Raw genomic sequence first — 20,903 nt, forward strand, 5'->3', positions numbered from 1 at the left:
CATGTGCTTTAGACTAAATAGGGAGCGGACCTGTCACAGCTGCCTTGACATTGACCTGTTAAAAGGAATACTGGATCCTACATGTCCTCTGTATTTTATTTGCATGTATGTAGGTTATGTCACAGTTCTGTATGTTGGGTGGATTTTTTGTATTAATCTTAAATGAAACAAAATGTTTATATAATATAAACCATATATATATTTATGTATATATGGCCACCCTTTCTGCTCTGCCTCCCAACCTGCAGATTTCCAATTTTAATCTATAAATACTGCTGTATCTGATATCATGGCTTAGGTGCCTGGGAGTGGTAGTTCAGTGGGAGTGGTAGTTCAGAAAGCTGACAATTGAGCTACAAGTTCCATAAACTGCTACGAGAGCTCAATGCGGCAAATTCTGGAAAATTAAAAAATAATACTTGTTATTTAAGTGGTTTCGCCTTTGTTCTATAAATAACTACGGTATATATTCAGTTATACTAATTAACCCATAAATAATATACTTTGCATAACAGAAATTCGAAACAAGTGCAAGTACAGTCATTGAAAACCCCTCAATAACCAGGAAATAAAAGAATGTTGCACTTACTTTGGCCCCTCGGCAGATACAATGCATTTTGATGCTGGGTGACAAGGATTTAGCTCTGCAGAACACACATCTAGCAGTTGCTCACAGTATTCACCTGTAATAAAATAGTGAATGAAATCACATCTTCCTGTTCTTTTAACACCGAGATCAACATGCAAAAGAAATCAGTCACGTTTCGGGGAGTTACACAGTTAAAAAGAAAATCATAGAATTCTGTACCCCCATATAACCGAGCAAGCGACTAGCTCAATAGACTAGCATCATAGCATTCTGTACTCTCATATAACCGAGCAAGCGACTAGCTCAATAGACTAGCATCGTAGCATTCTGTACCCCCATATAACCGAGCAAGCGACTAGCTCAATAGACTAGCATCGTAGCATTCTGTACCCCCATATAACCGAGCAAGCGACTAGCTCAATAGACTAGCATCGTAGCATTCTGTACCCCCATATAACAGAGCAAGCGACTAGCTCAATAGACTAGCATCGTAGCATTCTGTACCCCCATATAACCGAGCAAGCGACTAGCTCAATAGACTAGCATCGTAGCATTCTGTATCCCATATAACCGAGCAAGCGACTAGCATCATAGACCAGCATATTTGTTTGCGTCAGGATTCAGAGTTTCACCCATAGCACCAAATAAAGGAGATAATTAATTGCTAGACGACACTAAATGTTTGTTTTATTACAGCAGTGAGAAGTGATCAATAAAGGAAAAACCAGAAAGAGGAGTAAAATAAAAAATAAATCAATATTGTTGCGTATTCTAGTTTAATTCTAGTTTAGTTATAATTTTTGTGCAGCGCCTCTACTTTTCCACTCTTACTTTTTCTCTTTTCGACGTGAACCGAATGGAGGAAAAAAGTTCTTATCTGCGTACTGCAAAATATTACACATAATATTATACATACTGTTCGGACCATTTTCACGTCCTTTTGGCCGAATTGTTTTCCTGACTATTTTTCACGAGCCATGTTTATTTCGGAAAATCTTTGATTAAATATTGTACCTGTGTAATGGGGTGGGCAGAGACATGTGTATGTGTTGACTCCATCTAGGCACGTGCCGCCATTTTCACAGTCGCCGTATTTGCAGTCATCTTTGTTCACTGCACATGTAGGTCCCTCAAATCCTTCCACACAAGTACATCTAGTGGATCAAAAGTTAATAGACAATGTAAGTTGCATGATCCAACCGGTACAAGACATTTAGACTTAATACATAGTGTAAACAAGCCCTGTAACGGACACCAGTATATCAGCTTAAAGGGACACAGTAGGCACTATTACCCCTTCATCTCAGTGAGAATCCAGGAACCCTCATTCAATGTTTGTGCTCGAAAATTGTTTAACACTGTATACAGTCATTGTCAGGGGACCCCAGGCACTATAACCACTTCAAGGAGATGGTTATTGTGCCTACAGTGTCCCTTTAATGGTAGTTATAAAAAGTATCCCTAAAGAACAGTTTATTCAACCTTCATCTGGATGTGGCATAGATGGGGTTAACCCAAATAATTTTTTTTACCTTTTAAACTGTTGACAACACAGCGTACAATATATTTCTAAATTTATTTTATTTATATTAAGAAAAAAAAAATGTTTAAAAAAAGCCATACTCGCCCAGTTCTCTGTTAGGGCACTTGTTGATTAAAACATTTCAAAATCCACACATTTATTCGTGTGTATGTATACGACCAGTTTCACTGAGGATTTAAAGAGTCAACGGAAGGAAGGTATATTCGTTATTAGTACATTTGCGTTATTCAGATATCTACTGAAGAGCATACAGCTCTAGCCAGAAAACATCTTAATACTAGGAGCATGGCCAGCGCAACCGTTAGCCGAACTAGACATTCGCCTAGGGCGTCGGCCTGGTGGGGGCACCCACCGGGATATTTCCTTGTGGGCTCCCCCTGTCTTGGGCCACAACGCTGGGCCGATCCTTTGGGCTCCCCCCTAGTTTTTTTTTCAGTATGGCAGAGCAGGCATCTTTTTACCTTGATGACAGGTGCCGGCTCTGCCAACAAATGCCGGTGAACGGAGGAGAAGGCAGGTGGTGAGGAAGCCTCTTCTTGCAGCTTCCCACTCCTCCCTTGCGTGCCCTCTGTGATGCCGAGAGTCTGAATATGATGCCATTCCAGGCCTGGCATAGTAAACAGCGGACGGGAGGAATGAGGAGCTGCCCCACACTGGACTCCAGGGAGATAGGGAGGCTGGATGGGCCTCAAAAAATAAAATTGTTTGAGTATGTGTGTCAGTGAGTGTCTGTCTGTCAGTGAGTGTGTGACATGAGAGGGTGACAAAATGGATCTTTGCCTAGGGCGGCAGAAATCCTTGCATCGGCCCTGACTATGAGCAGCAATGTGCTCCACACATGAATTAACTTTGAATGGATTCTTAACCTTTCTCCGGCCGAGCAATGTGTCAGAGCAATCATCAGCAAGCAGTGGTTACGGTACTTGAACTAAGACAAAGCGCGGCTTGCTCATTCCTTAATAAGACTTGTCATGTCTCGAAACATTGTGTAAAGGCAATGAATTCTCTACTGTAATCTGCAGCAGCACATAAAACATGCAGCTTTTAAAATCGTGATTTGGGAGGAGGGGGAGAGAAAAAAAAATCTATTTCTTTTTAAATAAGTGTCCACATGTCAGATCATCTCAACTCTCTGTATATCAAACACTACCTATACATTCATTTGAAACAAAAGCTACTTACTCTCTGTAAAATCCCAAAATAAAGGGAGGGAAGAAAGGGATCTCAGAAACATTTGTGCGAGCATTGATAGCTGTGAAAACTAAATGGTTTGATTGAATGCCTCCACAAACCCCAAAGGATAATATGGGCCTATTGTAAAGAGTAAAGATGCTTGGTTGCCAAGGCGACAGAACGAGAGGCCATTTAGCATTATATATATATAAATAAATGTATATATTTTTTCTGATAATTTTAGGCTCTTAGAAGCAGATCTGACCATTTCTACCTCTTGATTCAACAACATTTTCAAATAACCCCATTCTCTGGTCTATCTTGACTAAGATTTATTTTTGGCAACTAATTATCTTCCAGGGAATTGTGAAGTGCGGTGAATAACTGAAAAGTGGGTTTCGTTGCTGAAATGCCTGGACTTAAAGAGCTAGTTGGGAGATTTAAAAAGGCTGTCTGTTTAGATGCATATGGGGGGGGGAGAGAAAAAAAAACAACCCAAATCACAGTAATTATTGGCGGACAGGTTGCTCTATACATAGAAGTAAAAAAAAAAAAAAATGCAATTTAGAATGGTAATAAGTAGAGGCACTGACAATCCTTCATTAACTCAGATGATTTTGTGAAGGAACACAGGACAGATGGCATGATTAAATGTAGCCCGGGTTAATTAAAGGCTATGGTATAGAAAGGCTTCGCAGGAGTGTCACAAAAAAAAACCTAAAATAAAATAAAAACCTCTGTTGACGTAGAGAAACAGGTTAATAAATGTATGTCATTCTAAATACTAGGTTTTGGTTTTTTTCACGAAACTGGAAACTCTAGATCATTGAAAAACAGACATTTGGGAACATTTTAAAATGTGTAAAACGTGTTTTCCAGATTACTAGTTTGGATATTCACTATTTGAAGACAGTCTGTTTCATTTTGGAAATTGCAAAGCTCATTTATGGTTTATTTACTAAACACTGCATTATAGTGACTTGAAAAATGAATTGCAAAGTGTCTACATGCTATAAACAAAAAAAAAAAATTCAAATCAGCTGTAGTCAGAGTTGGGTATTTTCTGCCCATATTTTGCAATTTGTTTTCATTCACTAAAATTAATTGTGTAATAAACCCTGTTGTGTCAATTTGTTTGTAAAACAAATTGGGAAATTATTTGGGTAAATCAGAACTGGGGAACAGTGGAAGGCAGGATTAGGGTGAGCTTCAGTTAGAGAGCAACAAAAATGTGGTGAAAAAAGTACAGTAAAATGTTAAGTTAAAACATGCATTCTCTGTGGTTCAGGGAGGAGGGTAGGATAAGGCAATTTGCCTCTAAAGATGCAGAATTTGTTATTTAATTAGCATTGTGCATCTTTGTTAAATATGTGTGGCACAATTATTGGCACCCTTTCAGTCAATACTTTGTGCTACCTCCCTTTGCCTAGATAACAGCTCTTAGTCTTTTAATGCCTGATGATATTGGAGAATACATAGCAAGGGATCTGAGACCATTCCTCCATACAGAATCTCTCCAGATCCTTAAAACATTGAGGTCTACGCTGGTGGACCCACCTCTTGTTTTCTATGTTGTTCAAATCAGGGGACTAGGTTGGCCATGGCAGGATCTTGATGTTGTGGTCAGTAAACCATGTTTGTGTTGCTTTTGATGTATTTTTTTGATTATTGTCCTGCTGGAAGAGGCAACCGTGGCCAATCTTAAGCTTTCAGTCAGAGGCAGTCATGTGTTCGTTTAATATCTGTTAATATTTCATAGAGTCAGGGCCGACCTTAGGGGTGTGCGAGCTGTGCGGCTGCACAGGGCGCCATTGAGCAGGGGGCGCCCTGACAGCCGACACAGCTCACACATGGCCGGCTGTCAGGGGAGCTAAAGCAGGTACCCGGGTGGAGGATTAATTATTCTCCGCACGGGTCTATTAAAAAAAATAAATAATAATAATAATCACGGGGGCGGGGCTTAAGGCCGGCGGGGGCGGGGCTTAAGGCCGGCGGAGGCGGGGCTTATCGCGAGGCGGGGCTAATACCCAAAGCCCCTGCACAGGAAGAGGGATGAAAGAAGGACTACAACCAAGTGCATCCACTCCGCTTCCAGCCAAAATGGAAAGAGGTAAGTCTGTATGTCTGTGTGTGTGTGTGTGACTGTCTGCCTGCCTTTATGTGTGACTGTCTGTGTGACTGTCTGACTGCCTGTGTGTGACTGTCTGACTGCCTGTGTGTGTGTGTGACTGTCTGACTGCCTGTGTGTATGTGACTGCCTGCCTGTGTGTCTCCATGCCTCTGTATGTGTGTGAGACTGTCAGTCTGTGTGACTGCCTGCCTGCCTGTATGTGTGACTGTCTGTGTGACTACCTGCCTTTGTGTGTGACTGTCTATCTGACTGCCTGTGTGTGTGTGTGTGCCCGCCTGCCTGTGTGTGACTGTCTTGACTGCTTGTGTGTGACTGTGTGACTGTTTTCCTGTTTGTGTGACTGCCTGTGTGTGTGTGTGTGACTGTCTGTCTGTGTGACTGCCTGCCTGCCTGTATGTGTGACTGTCTATCTGACTGCCTGTGTGTGTGTGCCTGCTTGCCTGTGGGGGGGGGGGTGTGACTGTTTGCCTGCCTGTGTGTGTGACTGCCTCCCTGCATGTGTGACTGTCTGCTGTGTGTAACTGTTCGTGATTGAGTGCCTGTAACTGTGTGTGACTGTTTTCCTTTAACTGTGTGTTTGGCTCTGTGACTGTCTACCTGTAACTGAGCATGTGTGACTGTCTGCCTGTAACTGAGCATGTCTGACTGTCTGCCTGTAACTGAGCGTGTCTGACTGTCTGCTTTTAACTGTTTGTGTGACTGTCTGCCTGTGCCTGTGTGTGTGACTGTATACAGGCAACATGGTGGGGAGAGGGGGCGTGGGGGCGCCGTGAAGTCTTGTCGCACAGGGTGCCTAATGGCCTAAGGCCGGCCCTGCATAGAGTCCATGATGCCATGTATGCCAACACATTGTCCAGGTCTTCTGACAGAAAAGCAGCCCCAAAACAGAGCCACCACCATATTTAACCATGGACAGGAGATATTTTTCCATATGGCTAACTCTGTGTGTGCCAACATACCTCTGGTGTTTATTACCAAAAGCTCTATTTTGGTTTCATCGGACCATATAAGCCAATTCCATTTGAAGTGTCTGGCAAACTGAAGACGCTTGAGTTTGTTTTTGGATGAGAGTAGAAGCTTTTTTTTTCTGAAACCTTTTCAAATAACTTGTGGTCATGTCAGATTGTAGTTTGGGAAATTTGACCCCAAGAAGGAGCTACCTTCTCCAATTCACCAGCTGTGATCCTTGGACATTTTATGGCCAATCAAACCATCCTCATTACAGTGCATTGATACCATATAGATACACGTCCTCTTCCAGGCTGATTCATAACATTTGCAGTTGACTGGAACTTCTTCACCATCTATTGCCCTGATGGTGGAAATTGGCATTTTCAAATACTTTTGCCATTTTATTTTAGTCACTTTCCATTTGGTGAAGCTCCACAACCTTTACTGCACATCACAGCTATATTCCTTGGTCCTACTCATTGTGATGAATGACTAAAGGGAAATGTGCCAACTCATATTGATATCTCTGTGAAACAGGAAGTCATGGTTGAACAACTTCCCAGGTGTAGTAAAAAATAAAAAATCTCATTATACTTCAACTATATTTTTCTCTCATAATTCATAGGGGTGCCAATAACTGTGCCGCACATATATTTAACAAAGATTATAATTTTTGGGGGGAAAAACCTGTAATGTGTTAGGAATTGTTTGATATCCATGAGAGCGGATTATTTTTGAACAAAACATCAAAAGGTTAAACAATAAAGACAAATTTTCACAGCCTTCTTTGCTGATATTTGCCAAGGGTGTCGATATTAATAAATAGTGAGATGATGCCATTTACATGTTATGTTTCCACCTAATTGTGGGAGTGTAAGCATTAGACTTGTGCACAAACTCTCTTTAGCTGCGTTGAACGAATCAAATGCCTGTTAATCGTCGGACGAACAGACAGATTTGTTCAGGATTTGCAAATTTCAATTGTTCAACGCAGCTGAACGTGGTTTGTGCACCAGTCTAGTAAGCATCCACAAATTATGTATCTGGTCCATGAGAAACTACAGGATTTAGGGTTTAACTGATTGTTATTGTTAAAGCTTGGGCAGTAAAATGTTGAGAGTGAAATTGGCTTGGAAACTATTGGTGAATAAGATGGGTACATAGTAAAGGACACATGAGATGGTAACCTGTAAATCCAAGCAGAGTGTTTAGTAGAGATGCAACATTTTGGGTTACGATCTCCTACTTCACATCTAAATTTATGAAATAGTTCCCATTTTTATTACAGCGTGTGTAAGAAACTGAAGTATTTCCTATCATACATATTCTCATTTCTGTGTAATATTGTTTTGTGGATATAAAAAGGTGCCCCATAACCACATCAAAATAAAATGATTTTGCTCTTTCTGAGTCAAATCACAGATTGATCAGAAAACAGGTTTATGGGAGGTTATCTCAAATCACACATTTAGCAAGCTGTTTGCAAATTATATTGCCATTTTTAGCACTGCTTAAACTGAAAAATAACTTTAAATGTTACCATAGAAACTCAGCATATATCATTTTTTTTTTCGCCTTGGTTCACGAAGCTTGAAGGAATCTCTATTATATCTACCAGCAGACAATGATCATTGGGAAACATTATAAAATGTGTTTTTCTTTTAACGAATAACTTTTAAATATTGTTCTTGATCAATCCTTTTTTTTGGGGGGGGGGGGTGGTTTCTTCCCCCCAACAAACAAAAAGGTGAGCGAAAAAATCCTTAAAATCTTAATAGTTTTCATGATATTCTAAAAAGACAGTTTACTACAATTTCAAGAGCACAGAAAAACAACAAATACACATCACTCTTAGTTCAAGCGTTAATAGAGCATCGAAATAACTGGTTTTGAGGGTTCTCATTACCCCATAGGTGACATATTTGTACTTGCTGCATATTACAATATCTCCAATTCTAAGACTGTTTTAGCTTTGGTTCCTCAGTAACTAAAGTGAGGGGGGAAAAAATATTTCACCCCTGCTGATTTTGAACGATTGTCCACTGACAAAGAAATGATCAGTCTATAATTTTATTGGTAGGTGTATTTTAACAGTGAGAGACAAAATAACAAAACAGAAATTCAGAAAAACACGTAAAAAAGTTATAAATTGATTTGCATGTCAATGGGTGAAATAAGTATTTTACCCCTTCGACTTAGTACTTGGTGGCAAAACCCTTGTTGGCAATCACAGAGATCAGACGTTTGTTGTAGTTGGCCACCATGTTTGCACACATCTCAGGAGGGATTTTGTCCCACTCCTCTTTGCAGATCCTCTCCAAGTCATTAAGGTTTCGAGGCTAACGTTTGGCAACTTGAACCTTCAGCTCCCTCCACATATTTTCTATTGGATTAGGGTCTGGAGACTGGCTAGGCCACTCCAGGACCTTAATGTGCTTCTTCTTGAGCCACTCCTTTGTTGCCGTGGCTGCAAAGAGCACCCAGAAACACTATAGCCGTGACAGCTGATGTCGCAATCCGCACCGCTATCCTGAACCGATCTAGAGAACTTGGAAACATCAGATTTGAAGGATGCACAGTGGCGATCTATGGAGCTCTACCATTCACAGTACTAATGGAAAGCAGGCAACTAGCCCCGATTCATTGCAGCGTTTCACGCTGCAATCAAATACCACTGGGGAGCCGACGGTTCCATAACTGTGACACACGGTGATACTGTTATCCCCCTAACCTCGCAAGGGGACTCTAACGCATTCTTGCAGAGAATGCACCTGACTGGGAGCCATTCTGAAGGAACCCATACATCGGAAGCCCCGACCTAAAAAGCGATACTTTATAGGGACAGCAAGTCGTAGTCCCATTATCCAGCATATCTTGCATACTTAATTCATTAAAACCAATTATTTTCCTTATTTTATAGTTTGCTTATCTCCCTAGTTTCAAGTTATAGCCTAACTGGGCGCAGCCTAGACCCAATAACAGTAGGCGATCGCACACCCCATATAAGCCAAGCTCTTTCTTAGAGGAGCCCACAAGGATCAAATGATAGCAATATATTTATGGTTCTGTCATGGTTTATGATTTTATAGTTAATGACCATCTCTAGCTCAGACGCACTACAGAGACATGTGCATATACCTACCCTCATAGGCATACCACTACCAGTTAAATAACTATTAAATCTATTATGTGTTGTTACCAACTGACGGCATATAGTTATTTGATTCTGTTTATCTGTACATGAACCCTCATATAATGATACAGATTATTCTTGGAATGGGAAACTCAATTAAAATAAAAAAAAATAAACAGATTTGGGGGGTTAACACCTGGTTTTATGCAGAAATTGGAAACACAGCATTGAAACGCATAGGGGCTACAGTGTTAATTTGGCTTCCTGACTACGATAAATAACTTCAACGCCAAATTCCCCATCAGGATTTCCATGAAAACCCTTATTAAAGTCGACAAGAGTTTGGAGAGAATAATTGACTGATTGCTGTGCTCGCTGTTTAATGAATACATGGCTGGTAATTTCATAGGTTGAAGATTTACAGAATAACGTATCACTCACATGAATTCGCCGCCTTCTTCTTTGGGGTGGCACACTCCGTGATTTTCACAGGGGTTGCTGGCACAGGCGTTTAGAGAGATTTCACAATTTTTGCCCTGCGCAAGTTAAACAGAGACTTTACTGTATAATTAGAAACAGTGCCAGCTACAAGCTCAATGCATTACAAGAAAACAGCGCCCAAAACAGCAACAAACATACATTAAGTCAACACACACAGCAGATAAGACAATTCGGTTACATTACAAATGGGCTGCAGGCAGGCAGGCAGGCAGGCCCTGGGAGGTAGAATATGATTCAAAGAGAATTTTAATGCATTAACCTTTGATGCGTCTTATAGAGAAGCGTTATATTGAATTGCATTGCATATTCCTCTGGTATTTAAAGGGTTAACAAAGTAACTTTGCCATAAACAAACATGCAACATTCATTGTTAACATTTTTGATGCAGGGAAAGGTATCGAGTATTTTTCAACATCTAAAGATGCTAAGGGGTTAAAAACCTGGCCCCATCCGTGCATATCTGTTCTGTGTCACAGCTGTATACACAAAGCCATTAAGCCCAGCAAGAATGAGACAGAAATACCACAGTATGTACTTTATATTAGGTATAGTACAAGTCTATTGAGTGCAGTTCTGAAAGGCTTAGAATCTCTGCATTAAGAGACCCCCAGATTCCATTTAATTCTCCATGTTTATGTGCTATCAGTTAGTTTATCTTGCAGAGATGAATGCAGAATTTGACTTTTCTACAAAAGAAAAGTGTGTGGGCATGCTTAACCCATTTTATCATTTTGCAAGCCCACCTGTTACAAACCTGGTGGGGGGAGGGAGGGAAGGAAATTGGCGAGTAAATCGGCAAGTGAATCAAAATGCAGGAAATTCACATTGCCTTTTTTTAATGCATTTCACAGTAAAATACAGAAAACAAGATGCAATCAGAGTGTTTGTTTTGGAAGAGATGAATGTATAAGTTGAAGAAGGACAAATCATCCTCCTCAAATTGCGGCATGTATGTACGATGTATAGCAGACTAAATAATATTGCTATATTCTGTTACCTGCGAACGTGTATCCAGTATATTATTCTGAGAGTTTCAATCATTTTATTTTCTTGTACGTCTCAAAGCTACCAGAAACATTCATTAAAAATCAATGTAAAAAGAGAATTATTTCTCAGTCTCAGCACGGTCCTTGCTCTTATTTTCAAAGGGTGTCTGGGTATGTGCAACACTTGTTCAACCTAGAAGTGTGTGGTTTAATACAAGGTGGGGATTTCTAAACACCAATGGAATAAGAATTGGGACACCTTCTGCAATGTTTCTAGGAGATCTATCAGGTTTTTGGCGGTGGGGGTGGTGGGGACGACAATTGCAAATCGTTGTTGTGTAAATGGATTCTCCTGCTGGGACACGATTGGTGGCTGAGTTCAGATAGAACTTCTAATTGTACAATTTGAGTTGTGCAAAAATGGTGGAGGGCTTAATGGGGTACTTCAAGCTCCACAAATACTGCATCTAATTGTAGTGGTTGTGGTGTCAATAGTCTTATTTTTTTGTCATACCGTTTGAGGGGTTTTACAAACTCAGGGCTCTTCAAGCGCCTACAGCCCAGCCCTTCAAATGCCGCTTTGCTAGTAAAGAATTTTAAATCCACATTAACTCTTCCAACCTCAGGGAAAATGCTAAGTGTTCTCTTTTATTGGGTGGGAAGCTATTGCTCCTGTCTCAGAAATCACCTCTATGCTTTGCCTAGGGGTGCAGTAATCATATGGAGGATCTAAAAGTGCTCGTAGTGTTCAGTACTAAGTGTTTCTTCCAAAGAAGTTGGTTGACATTTGTCCGTTTGAGAAAACAATGACTAAATGCCGCTTGAAATGAATCAGCTTCTAAATATGGAGCATCGAGGGCAAATCCAGTCCCGCACAGGCAGCGAGGCCCATCACCTCCCAGACATTCCAAAGAGAATGTTGAACAATCAAATGCAGGTTCTTACCTTGAATCCAGGTAGGCAAGTACACTTGTAGTACTCAACAGCGTCGTTCTGGCAGGTGCCTTGGTTTTGACAAGGACTCGAGAGGCATGGATGGCACTTGGCCTGAACACTCAGACTTGGAGGTCCTGGAAAAATAATTTTAACACTATTACGATAAAGGCAACATTCACTGTACACCTATCATGGTAATATGACGTGTTAGCAATTTACAGAAAGGTCCTCTACCAAGCCGATTGAACCAGGATAGATTCTCCGCATTTCTTTTAGCCTTGTACGGTGAACCCAACAAGCGTATGCAGCATTGCAGTTGCTGTAATGTGAAAGCTCCAACCATTCATCACAGCAAAAACAATTATACTTTACTATTACAGCGTTATTTTGCCATGATTGGTAATATGTGCTACTGCTATTTGTTGCTGGGTAAATGTTATACAATGGAAATACGAAGAGGCTTCGTCAAAGTCAAGTTGCATTGTTTAATAAAAAAATGAATGCATATAAAATGTGAGTTAGATTGAAAGATTTCGGCCAACAAACTATCAAATCGGCACATGGTATACATCAGGGGTGCCCATAAGGTACATCCAGATGTTTTAAAACTACAACGTCCATGATGCTTTGTCATTCTAAAGGCATGCAAAGCATCATGTGAGTTGTAGTTCTACAACACCTGGGCATCTACCTTTTGGGCACCCCTGCTATGATTGATAAACATGCTGCTGGGAGTTTGTTTGCAAACCCACTTCACCGAGGATGGACGTGCTTTAGTCACTTATAACATTTTACAATTCTCCATCCATCTCAGCTACGTGCAATCCGTATACTTTGGCCTTAAATTTAAAATTGACTTTGAATTCTCACTTTAGCGAACAGCCCTGTTAATCTATTCATTTGTAGAATTCGATACAAACATTAATTGGATAGAAACATGAATTTCTGCTGGACAACGGCACTCTAAGAGATCCCAGTAAGACAAAAATGATATAAGAGGAAGTACACAGCCGTTGTTAACATTAGTTAATTGACAAAAAACCCATGAATATGTAAATCGTATGAGCACGGACGTTGATGGGAGATAAAAACCAATTGGCTCATCTGGTCTTCCTATTGTGCTGCCCTGAAGCCTGGTCGTATTTGAACAGGAGGTGAGTCTGTTCTCTGAGGATGCTATTACCATAATGTAGGACTGGAAAGGGCCGTTGCCAAAGCGTGCAAGTCTAGGGGTTTATGTGTTGTAAATCAGAATTCTGGCTCTTTGACCCGCAGGAGAAACATAAATAACAAGCACAGGAACAATTCAGTAAGGTCAGGGGAACACCGTGCATTTAACTGGGGATAAAATGGGATGTGACTGGCGAGGGACAGATGGGAGAGGTTATTATGTGTGTGTTCAAAAGAGAGGAAACAATGTATTGGTGATGAACACACAACGGTAATTTTAATCAGGAAAAAAACATTTATTTATTTTTTAAATGGTGAGCAATGCAGAGGAAATAAATTTACTACGTGTGAGTAACATTCGGCTTTCTGTATATCGCCCGTATTCCTGACGCACAGCGCGCAAAATTGAAGGCAACTAGTTGGAATTTTAGATTGAGGTGTACATAGTGTAAAGCGTTAAATATGATATCCACGCAGGTTTTGTAATGTAGAATTTTTATAGCCAACAATGGAATAAACAAAAGCTATTCACTTGGTTTGACTACCCACTGAGAATCGCATTGTAGGGCAAGGATTTCCTTTCTGTTTGGCACTTTTATGGCTATTTAACTTATTGCAAATCAATGTGCTGTAGCTACTGAATAGTGTGTTACATGATGGAACCATCAGAACACGAAGTGCAGCTCGAGAACATGTTTCCATGGAGACACTGCTTGAAAAAAGCTACCTGGTGAACGCGACCTTCGTCAATTAGCGGATGGTCGTTCACACTAGTCACTGATTGGCTGTGGAGGATAGCCGTGAGAATCTCTAAAAGTATTCTATTCTTATTTGTTTTTTTGCTTATAGAGGTGAGAAGATATATCCTTGAACATGGTTCCATCGGTTTAAAAGACCCTAAAAAATGCATAGTTTGGGAAGTTTGTATAATTGCATGACTTTAATGCCTATTATCCTTGGCCATTAAAGTCCATTTATCTATAGTGATGGGGGCCATGATTTGGACGGTCATCTTAGAAAAAGTGTTTCAAGGCTGTTAAGTTGTGGGGGAGAGGAGGGACACATACACACTTTTCCTTCTCTGGACCTAAGGGGTAAATTCCAGGGTGGGAATAAGGCTGGTTATTAACAGAGCAAGAGATTTGGACGTCTAAATTAAACACACTGTGCAATTACAGGAAGTGTAAAGGAAGACTGTGTAAGTCCCATGGAGGGAGGTGTGGCAAGGTTTGAATAAACAATTTAACTCCTAGATAACAGAAGTGAGCAGTGAGACTGCAGAGGCATGAACTATACACCAAAAGCGCTTCATTAATCTAAAGTTGTTTTGGTATCCTTTTAATAAACATTTAGTGACTGCATTATATAACAGTACTAATATCTTATGAAGGCGACCTTTGAGGAGAACAGCCTTTTATCATGAGTAAGTAGGAATAAGGGCTACGTAGTAAGGGTGGGAAATGTTTCAACATTTAAAAAAACTTGTAGTTACCCTACTAATTATTACCATTGCATTCAAACTTCTTGGCAGGGGTAGTAAGGAGCAGCTTTCCATCCATTTCAGGAGGGCCTGTGCAACGAGCAATGCCAGGCTCCTTGTAACCCGTCTTCACCCAGTTGGACAACCACCGTAGGTTGCAGTCGCAGTACAAGGGGTTGGCTCCAATCGCTCTACCAAAGAAAAACAAAATGCTTTATCTACTTTTTAACAAATATCCTCGTCAGAACTCTAAATACTGTGGAGAGCAGTTAATTATATGTTGAGAGAAGTTTCCTAATTTCATTGACGTAAAAAACTGGATTCTGAGAAAACACCTAACCATGTCGCAAGTAATTATATAAAAAAAATTTTTTTACAGTAATAAGAAACTTTACCATTTATTATAGTTGGAAGTCTACACATGGTTCTCTAACTGTTATGGAGGGTTTGAAAATTGTGATGCAGTTCAATGTTGGCTTCCTCGACGGTGAAAAATGGTCACATTTTCCAGAACACCAGAGTGAGTGTCTCTTGATTGGAAGAACCTCTTCCCTGGTCTGGGAGACACTCTGATACTTTTTTCTTTTTTCTTGTGTAAGTGTATCATGTTAAATGTGAGTCTCTTATTTATTTAATACTTTTTATTGTATTTATTTTTGCTTTGTATAAACACATTACACGTTGTGAGTCACTTCCATCAAGGAGTGCCCTTTTATACGTGTTTAGTGACTTTTCTCACATTATTTGCACATCATTTAACTCTTTCAGTGTTTTATATCTACTATGGATGCCTAAATAGTGGTAGGCCTATTACCCAACACAACAGACTCTAGTTTTAAGAATATATTCTGTTGATTTTTTTTTGTTTATTATTATTTTATTATTTACATAGCGCCAGCAATTTCCGTAGCGCTGTACAATGTGCTTATCTGCAGTCTTTTGTTAGAATTATGCATACTCTTTCAAACGCTCATTGTAGAAGTATCACCAGCCAGTAGGGAATGATCACGTTATTGTAATGTCTGCCCGTACAGGTCCAAACAACTAAATTGTGTTATTTGCATGTTTTTTGAAAACAATGGTAGAGCTGCTCCGAGCATTACCAGGAGATGGCGCTCCGGAGCAAGCACCAGCATCAAATCAAATAATATTTAAAAGTGACACAAAGCCGGACCTAAAAGCGTGACGACGGCTCTGTTCCTTTTGTTTAACAGCTGTGACGCTCAATATGTTCATCTGCAATAAATCACCCGTTAAAGAGATGAGATTTCCTAGAGATTCTCTGTGCAGCGGGTGGAGAGTCTCCTTTGTTACATTCCGTGGAGGAGATGAAACAGGAAGCCAGGTCTCATGTTCTCATCACCCGAACACTGTGCGTTCTCAGTAACATTGTTTTATAAGATTCTCGTGATTAAAAAAACGCAGTCAGATCACTGGAAACTGATACTCGCACAGTTATTCACGAACGTGTGAACTGCCAGGAATTAAAAAATAATTTTAAATCTCAGGCCAATATTGCGGATCACAAGCAAAATGCTTTATAATCACCTGTGGCCTCTTTCAAAGAATGAATGGGAGTGAAATCTGTCCAAGATTCATCCACCAGCTCTTTGGTTTCTGAGGTGTGTATGTCCACCGCACACGTTAGATATAGTAATTGATGTGGTTGTGGTGTTTGGAATCATTGACAAAATCTATCATTCTAATGTCATCCATGAAGGACATGAGAAGGTATTTCCTTGCTATGTTTTCATGTTCCCAGCTGTGCGAGACCCAGTAATCGATGCTGTAATGGGCACAGAAAGCTGTGCTCTAGAAGGTTCTGTAAAAATATTTAATGTTCTCAGTAACTAGAAAGGACTCAAGCACTAAACCTACAGCAATAACTACACTTCATGCTGACAGCTATTGGGATGTGTATTCAAGTGCAAGAAAACAAATGGAAAATGTACTTTGCAGTAACAGATATTAATAAACCTAAACACAGGAATATATACAGCACTAACAGCCAGAGAAAACCTGAGAACTGACTGCCACATCACTCACAGCTAGAGAGAACCTCTTAATGGGCTGCCACGTCACTCACAACTACAGAGAAACTGGGGACAGGCTGCCACATCACTCACAGTCAGTGAGAACCTGAGAACTGGCTGCCACGCGACTCACAGCCAGAGAGAACCTGGGTACTGGCTGCCACGCCACTCATTGCTATACAGAACCTGGCTACTGGCTGCCACTTCACTCACAGCCAGAGAGAACCTGAGAACTGGCTGCCACGTCACTCACAGCCAGAGAGAACCTGAGAACTGGCTGCCACGTCACTCACAGCCAGAGAGAACCTGGGTACTGGCTGCCACGCCACTCATCGCTATACAGAACCTGGCTACTGGCTGCCACTTCACTCACAGCCAGAGAGAACCTGAGAACTGGCTGCCACGTCACTCACAGCCAGAGAGAACCTCATAACTGGCTGCCACGTCACTCACAGCCAGAGAGAACCTCATAACTGGCTGCCACGTCGATCACAGCCAGAGAGAACCTCTTAACAGGCTGCCACGTCACTCACAGCTACAGATAAACTGGGGACAGGCTGCCACGTCACTCACAGCCAGTGAGAACCTGAGAACTGGCTGCCACGTCACTCACAGCCAGAGAGAACCTGGGTACTGGCTGCCACGTTACTCATTGCTATACAGAACCTGGCTACTGGCTGCCACTTCACTCACAGCCAGAGAGAACCTGAGAACTGGCTGCCACGTCACTCACAGCCAGAGAGAACCTGAGAACTGGCTGCCACGTCACTCACAGCCAGAGAGAACCTGGGTACTGGCTGCCACGCCACTCATCGCTATACAGAACCTGGCTACTGGCTGCCACTTCACTCACAGCCAGAGAGAACCTGAGAACTGGCTGCCACGTCACTCACAGCCAGAGAGAACCTCATAACTGGCTGCCACGTCACTCACAGCCAGAGAGAACCTCATAACTGGCTGCCACGTCGATCACAGCCAGAGAGAACCTCTTAACAGGCTGCCACGTCACTCACAGCTACAGATAAACTGGGGACAGGCTGCCACGTCACTCACAGCCAGTGAGAACCTGAGAACTGGCTGCCACGTCACTCACAGCCAGAGAGAACCTGGGTACTGGCTGCCACGTTACTCACAGCCAGAGAGAACCTCATAACTGGCTGCCACTTCACTCACAGCCAGAGATAACCTGAGAACTGTCTGCCACGTCACTCACAGCCATAGAGAACCCGGGTACTGGCTGCCACGTCACTCACAGCCAGAGAGAACCTCTTTGCGGGCTGCCACCTAACTCACAGCTAGAGAGAAACTGGCTCCTGGCTCCAACGCAGTGGTGTATTTAGGATTTGTGCTGCCCTAAGCAGGACGGTGCTCGGGCACCCTCCCCCCTTAATTTACATTTTCCCCACCCCTTCCAGTCAAGGCCACACTTTGACTGAGAGACGCACACACTCACTGACAGACACACACTCTCATATACACTGACAAACAATGACAAACACACACACACTCACTAATTTGACACACTGATAGACAGACAAACACTATTACTCGGAGCACACTGACAGACGCACACTCTCACTAACCGCCACACACACACACATTCACTGACCAACACACACACACACTTACAGACATACACTGATTTTCCTTCTCAGCTCCCACGCGCGCCGCTTAGTGATGTCGGGAGCCAGTCTGACGTCATATTCCGGCTCCCGGCTTCATTAAGCGGCGCAGAGGGAGCTGAGCAGGAAGAGCTCAGGTGAGTATGTTGCCCACTGCCAGCCTCGTGGGGCTCATAAGTGGCCAGCTCTTGAGCCCCCCCGGACACGAAGCAAGCAAGGGATCTGCCTGGGCATTTGGGGGGCAGCTTTTTTTGCTGCCCCCTGCAAAGTGCCGCCCAAGGCAGATGCCTTGTTTGCCTCATGTAAGATATGTCCCTGCTGCCACGTCATTCACAGCTACAGATATACAACTAAATCACAGCCAGAGAGAACCTCATAACTGGCTGCCACGTCACTCATAGCTAGACAGAACCTGGGTACTGACTGCCCAATCACTCACAGCCAGAGAGAACCTGAGAACTGGCTGCCACTTCACTCACAGCCAGAGAGAAAATCATAACTGGCTGCCACGTCACTCATAGCTAGATAGAACCTGGGTACTGACTGCCCCATCATTCACAGCCAGAAAGAACCTGAGAACTGGCTGCCACGTCACTCACAGCTAGCGAGAACCTCATAACTGGCTGCCACATCACTCACAGCCAGAGAGAACCTCATAGCTGGCTGCCACATCACTCACAGCCAGAGAGAACCTGGGTACTGACTGCCACATCACTCACAGCCAGCGAGAACCTGAGAACTGGCTGCCACATCACTCACAGCCAGAGAGAACTCATAACTGACTGCCACATCACTCACAGCCAGAGAGAACCTCATAATTGGCTGCCAGGTCACTCACAGCTAGAGAGAACCTGGGTACTGGCTACCACACCAAGTTTTCTGATATATATATCTATCTCAACCTACTTAGCGATTCTAGAATATGAAGGCGTTTTTTTAGCCATGTTATTTGGCTTCTCATCATAGTTACATGTCGCAATATACTCACAGATGAGAAAGTGAGGTGACATCAGAAAATATTCCTTCTGAGAGCCCCGAAATATCATTTCCATGAACAGACCTGAAACAAGCAATATCTGGTTATATACATTTTTATTTTACTATATAGGACAAGGCTCAATACATGTAAATGTCAACATTCTATACTTACAACAATCTCAAGGACCGGAGACCCTCAAAAGCCAAGGGAGGAATACACCGCAGCGAATTATAACTCAGTATCCTTAAGAATGGAAAGAACATATATTAAATATATGTATATAATGGGCTTTCACAATGAAGATCAAGGCCGGATCATGTTACTTTCTATTTTTTCAAAGCAGAACAGCAAATCAAATTAACAACAAATACTTTTCAAATTTCTCTCTGAACCGATTTTTAATAGAGGTCACTCTTTTTGTAATGGCAAATAATGCAGAGAGATTGAATGCGTAATTGTTGAAGCCAGAAACATGCTAAAGTCAAAGAGCGTGCCACTGGCAAATAAAAATGTCTTAATGTTATACGTGGACATAGGGTATTATTGGAGATAATTACTGCAGATGGTGGAATTTTTTTACAAAAACAATCATATTCTATACTCCTATTGATGCAGTTGATTACATATAGGGGGGAGGGGGGGGGGGGTGGGTGGAAGCACGGACAAAATATTTTGCCTTTTTTTCCCACCCTCCTCTAAAAAACAAAAAAGAGAGAAAAGATTAGGAAAATTCTTCTTGACTTAATCTTTCTATTCCTAACAATACCATAAGGCGGTTTGTATTTTTGTTATTTTTTTTTGGGAGGTCCTGTGTCTGAAGAATTATAGTCTCTCCATAACAATTATCCATTGTATTCGATAGCCTGATCTCCTACGTGGTGAATTAAACGTTATTACTGGTCTTGCTGTAAAAGCCTTTTAAGCTACTAAATTGGTTGTTTTTGGTGGAAGTCAGTGGGTGAATAGCTTAGCATATTAATGACCTGTACCCTGGTGAACGATAACAGAGATTTTATTTACACAATTATATATTCAAAAGAAAAAAAAATACAAGCATGCTAATGTGTCTTACAAAATCATAAAATTATAGCTCTCTAAGAGAAACGGTTCTGAGTTCTCTACAAATCATGTGGGTTGAAGGTTCACATTAAGGTTAGATTATATATATATATACACATTATAAAATCCTACCAGTGGTTGGAAAAGGCAGAACTGAAAGACAGCACAGAGGCACTAATCCTATCAGCACAGGAACATGCACTCAGCGCCAGATCAATGGAACTGGGGGTCAACCACATCAGGCAAGACCCAAGGTGCAGACTGTGCAAAGAGGTCTCTGATACAAGGTAACCAAGTGCAAGATGTAAGCAGGGACAGCATAACTAAATTGCTGGGATTGTGTACTGAAATAGCTGCTCGGAATATGGGCTGGGCCTGGCTAAGTCCAGGTGGGAGATACCAGGTTGAGAATGACCGGACTAAGATTCTGTGGGGCTTTCAGATTCAGACAAACAACCTGACATCATGGTGGTAGAGAAGTAATGGAAGACTCCAGGCATGGTGGATGTGGCCATATCCAGTGACCATAACATAATGAAAAAGGAACATGAGAAGGAGGACAAATACCAAGCTCTGAAAGAGGAGCTAGAAAGGATGTGGAAAGTGAAGACAGTAGT

The 20,903-nt window shown here is 41.7% G+C and overlaps 1 protein-coding gene across 1 annotated transcript in view; it reads right to left on the reverse strand.

The window, feature by feature from the left end:
* Positions 1–20,903, reverse strand: part of SLIT1 (slit guidance ligand 1) — a 314,126-nt gene that overhangs the window by 13,082 nt on the left and 280,141 nt on the right. Inside the window, exons 24-30 of the mRNA XM_063434664.1 lie at positions 19,399–19,470; positions 19,237–19,308; positions 14,621–14,784; positions 11,953–12,077; positions 9,962–10,056; positions 1,604–1,743; positions 590–683 (exon numbers count right to left, since the gene is read on the reverse strand). Of these exons, the coding sequence (XP_063290734.1) occupies positions 590–683; positions 1,604–1,743; positions 9,962–10,056; positions 11,953–12,077; positions 14,621–14,784; positions 19,237–19,308; positions 19,399–19,470 (762 nt within the window). The remainder of the gene's footprint in view (positions 1–589; positions 684–1,603; positions 1,744–9,961; positions 10,057–11,952; positions 12,078–14,620; positions 14,785–19,236; positions 19,309–19,398; positions 19,471–20,903) is intronic.

Source organism: Pelobates fuscus, chromosome 10 (assembly GCF_036172605.1).
Source record: "Pelobates fuscus isolate aPelFus1 chromosome 10, aPelFus1.pri, whole genome shotgun sequence".
NCBI classification, from domain to species: domain Eukaryota; kingdom Metazoa; phylum Chordata; class Amphibia; order Anura; family Pelobatidae; genus Pelobates; species Pelobates fuscus.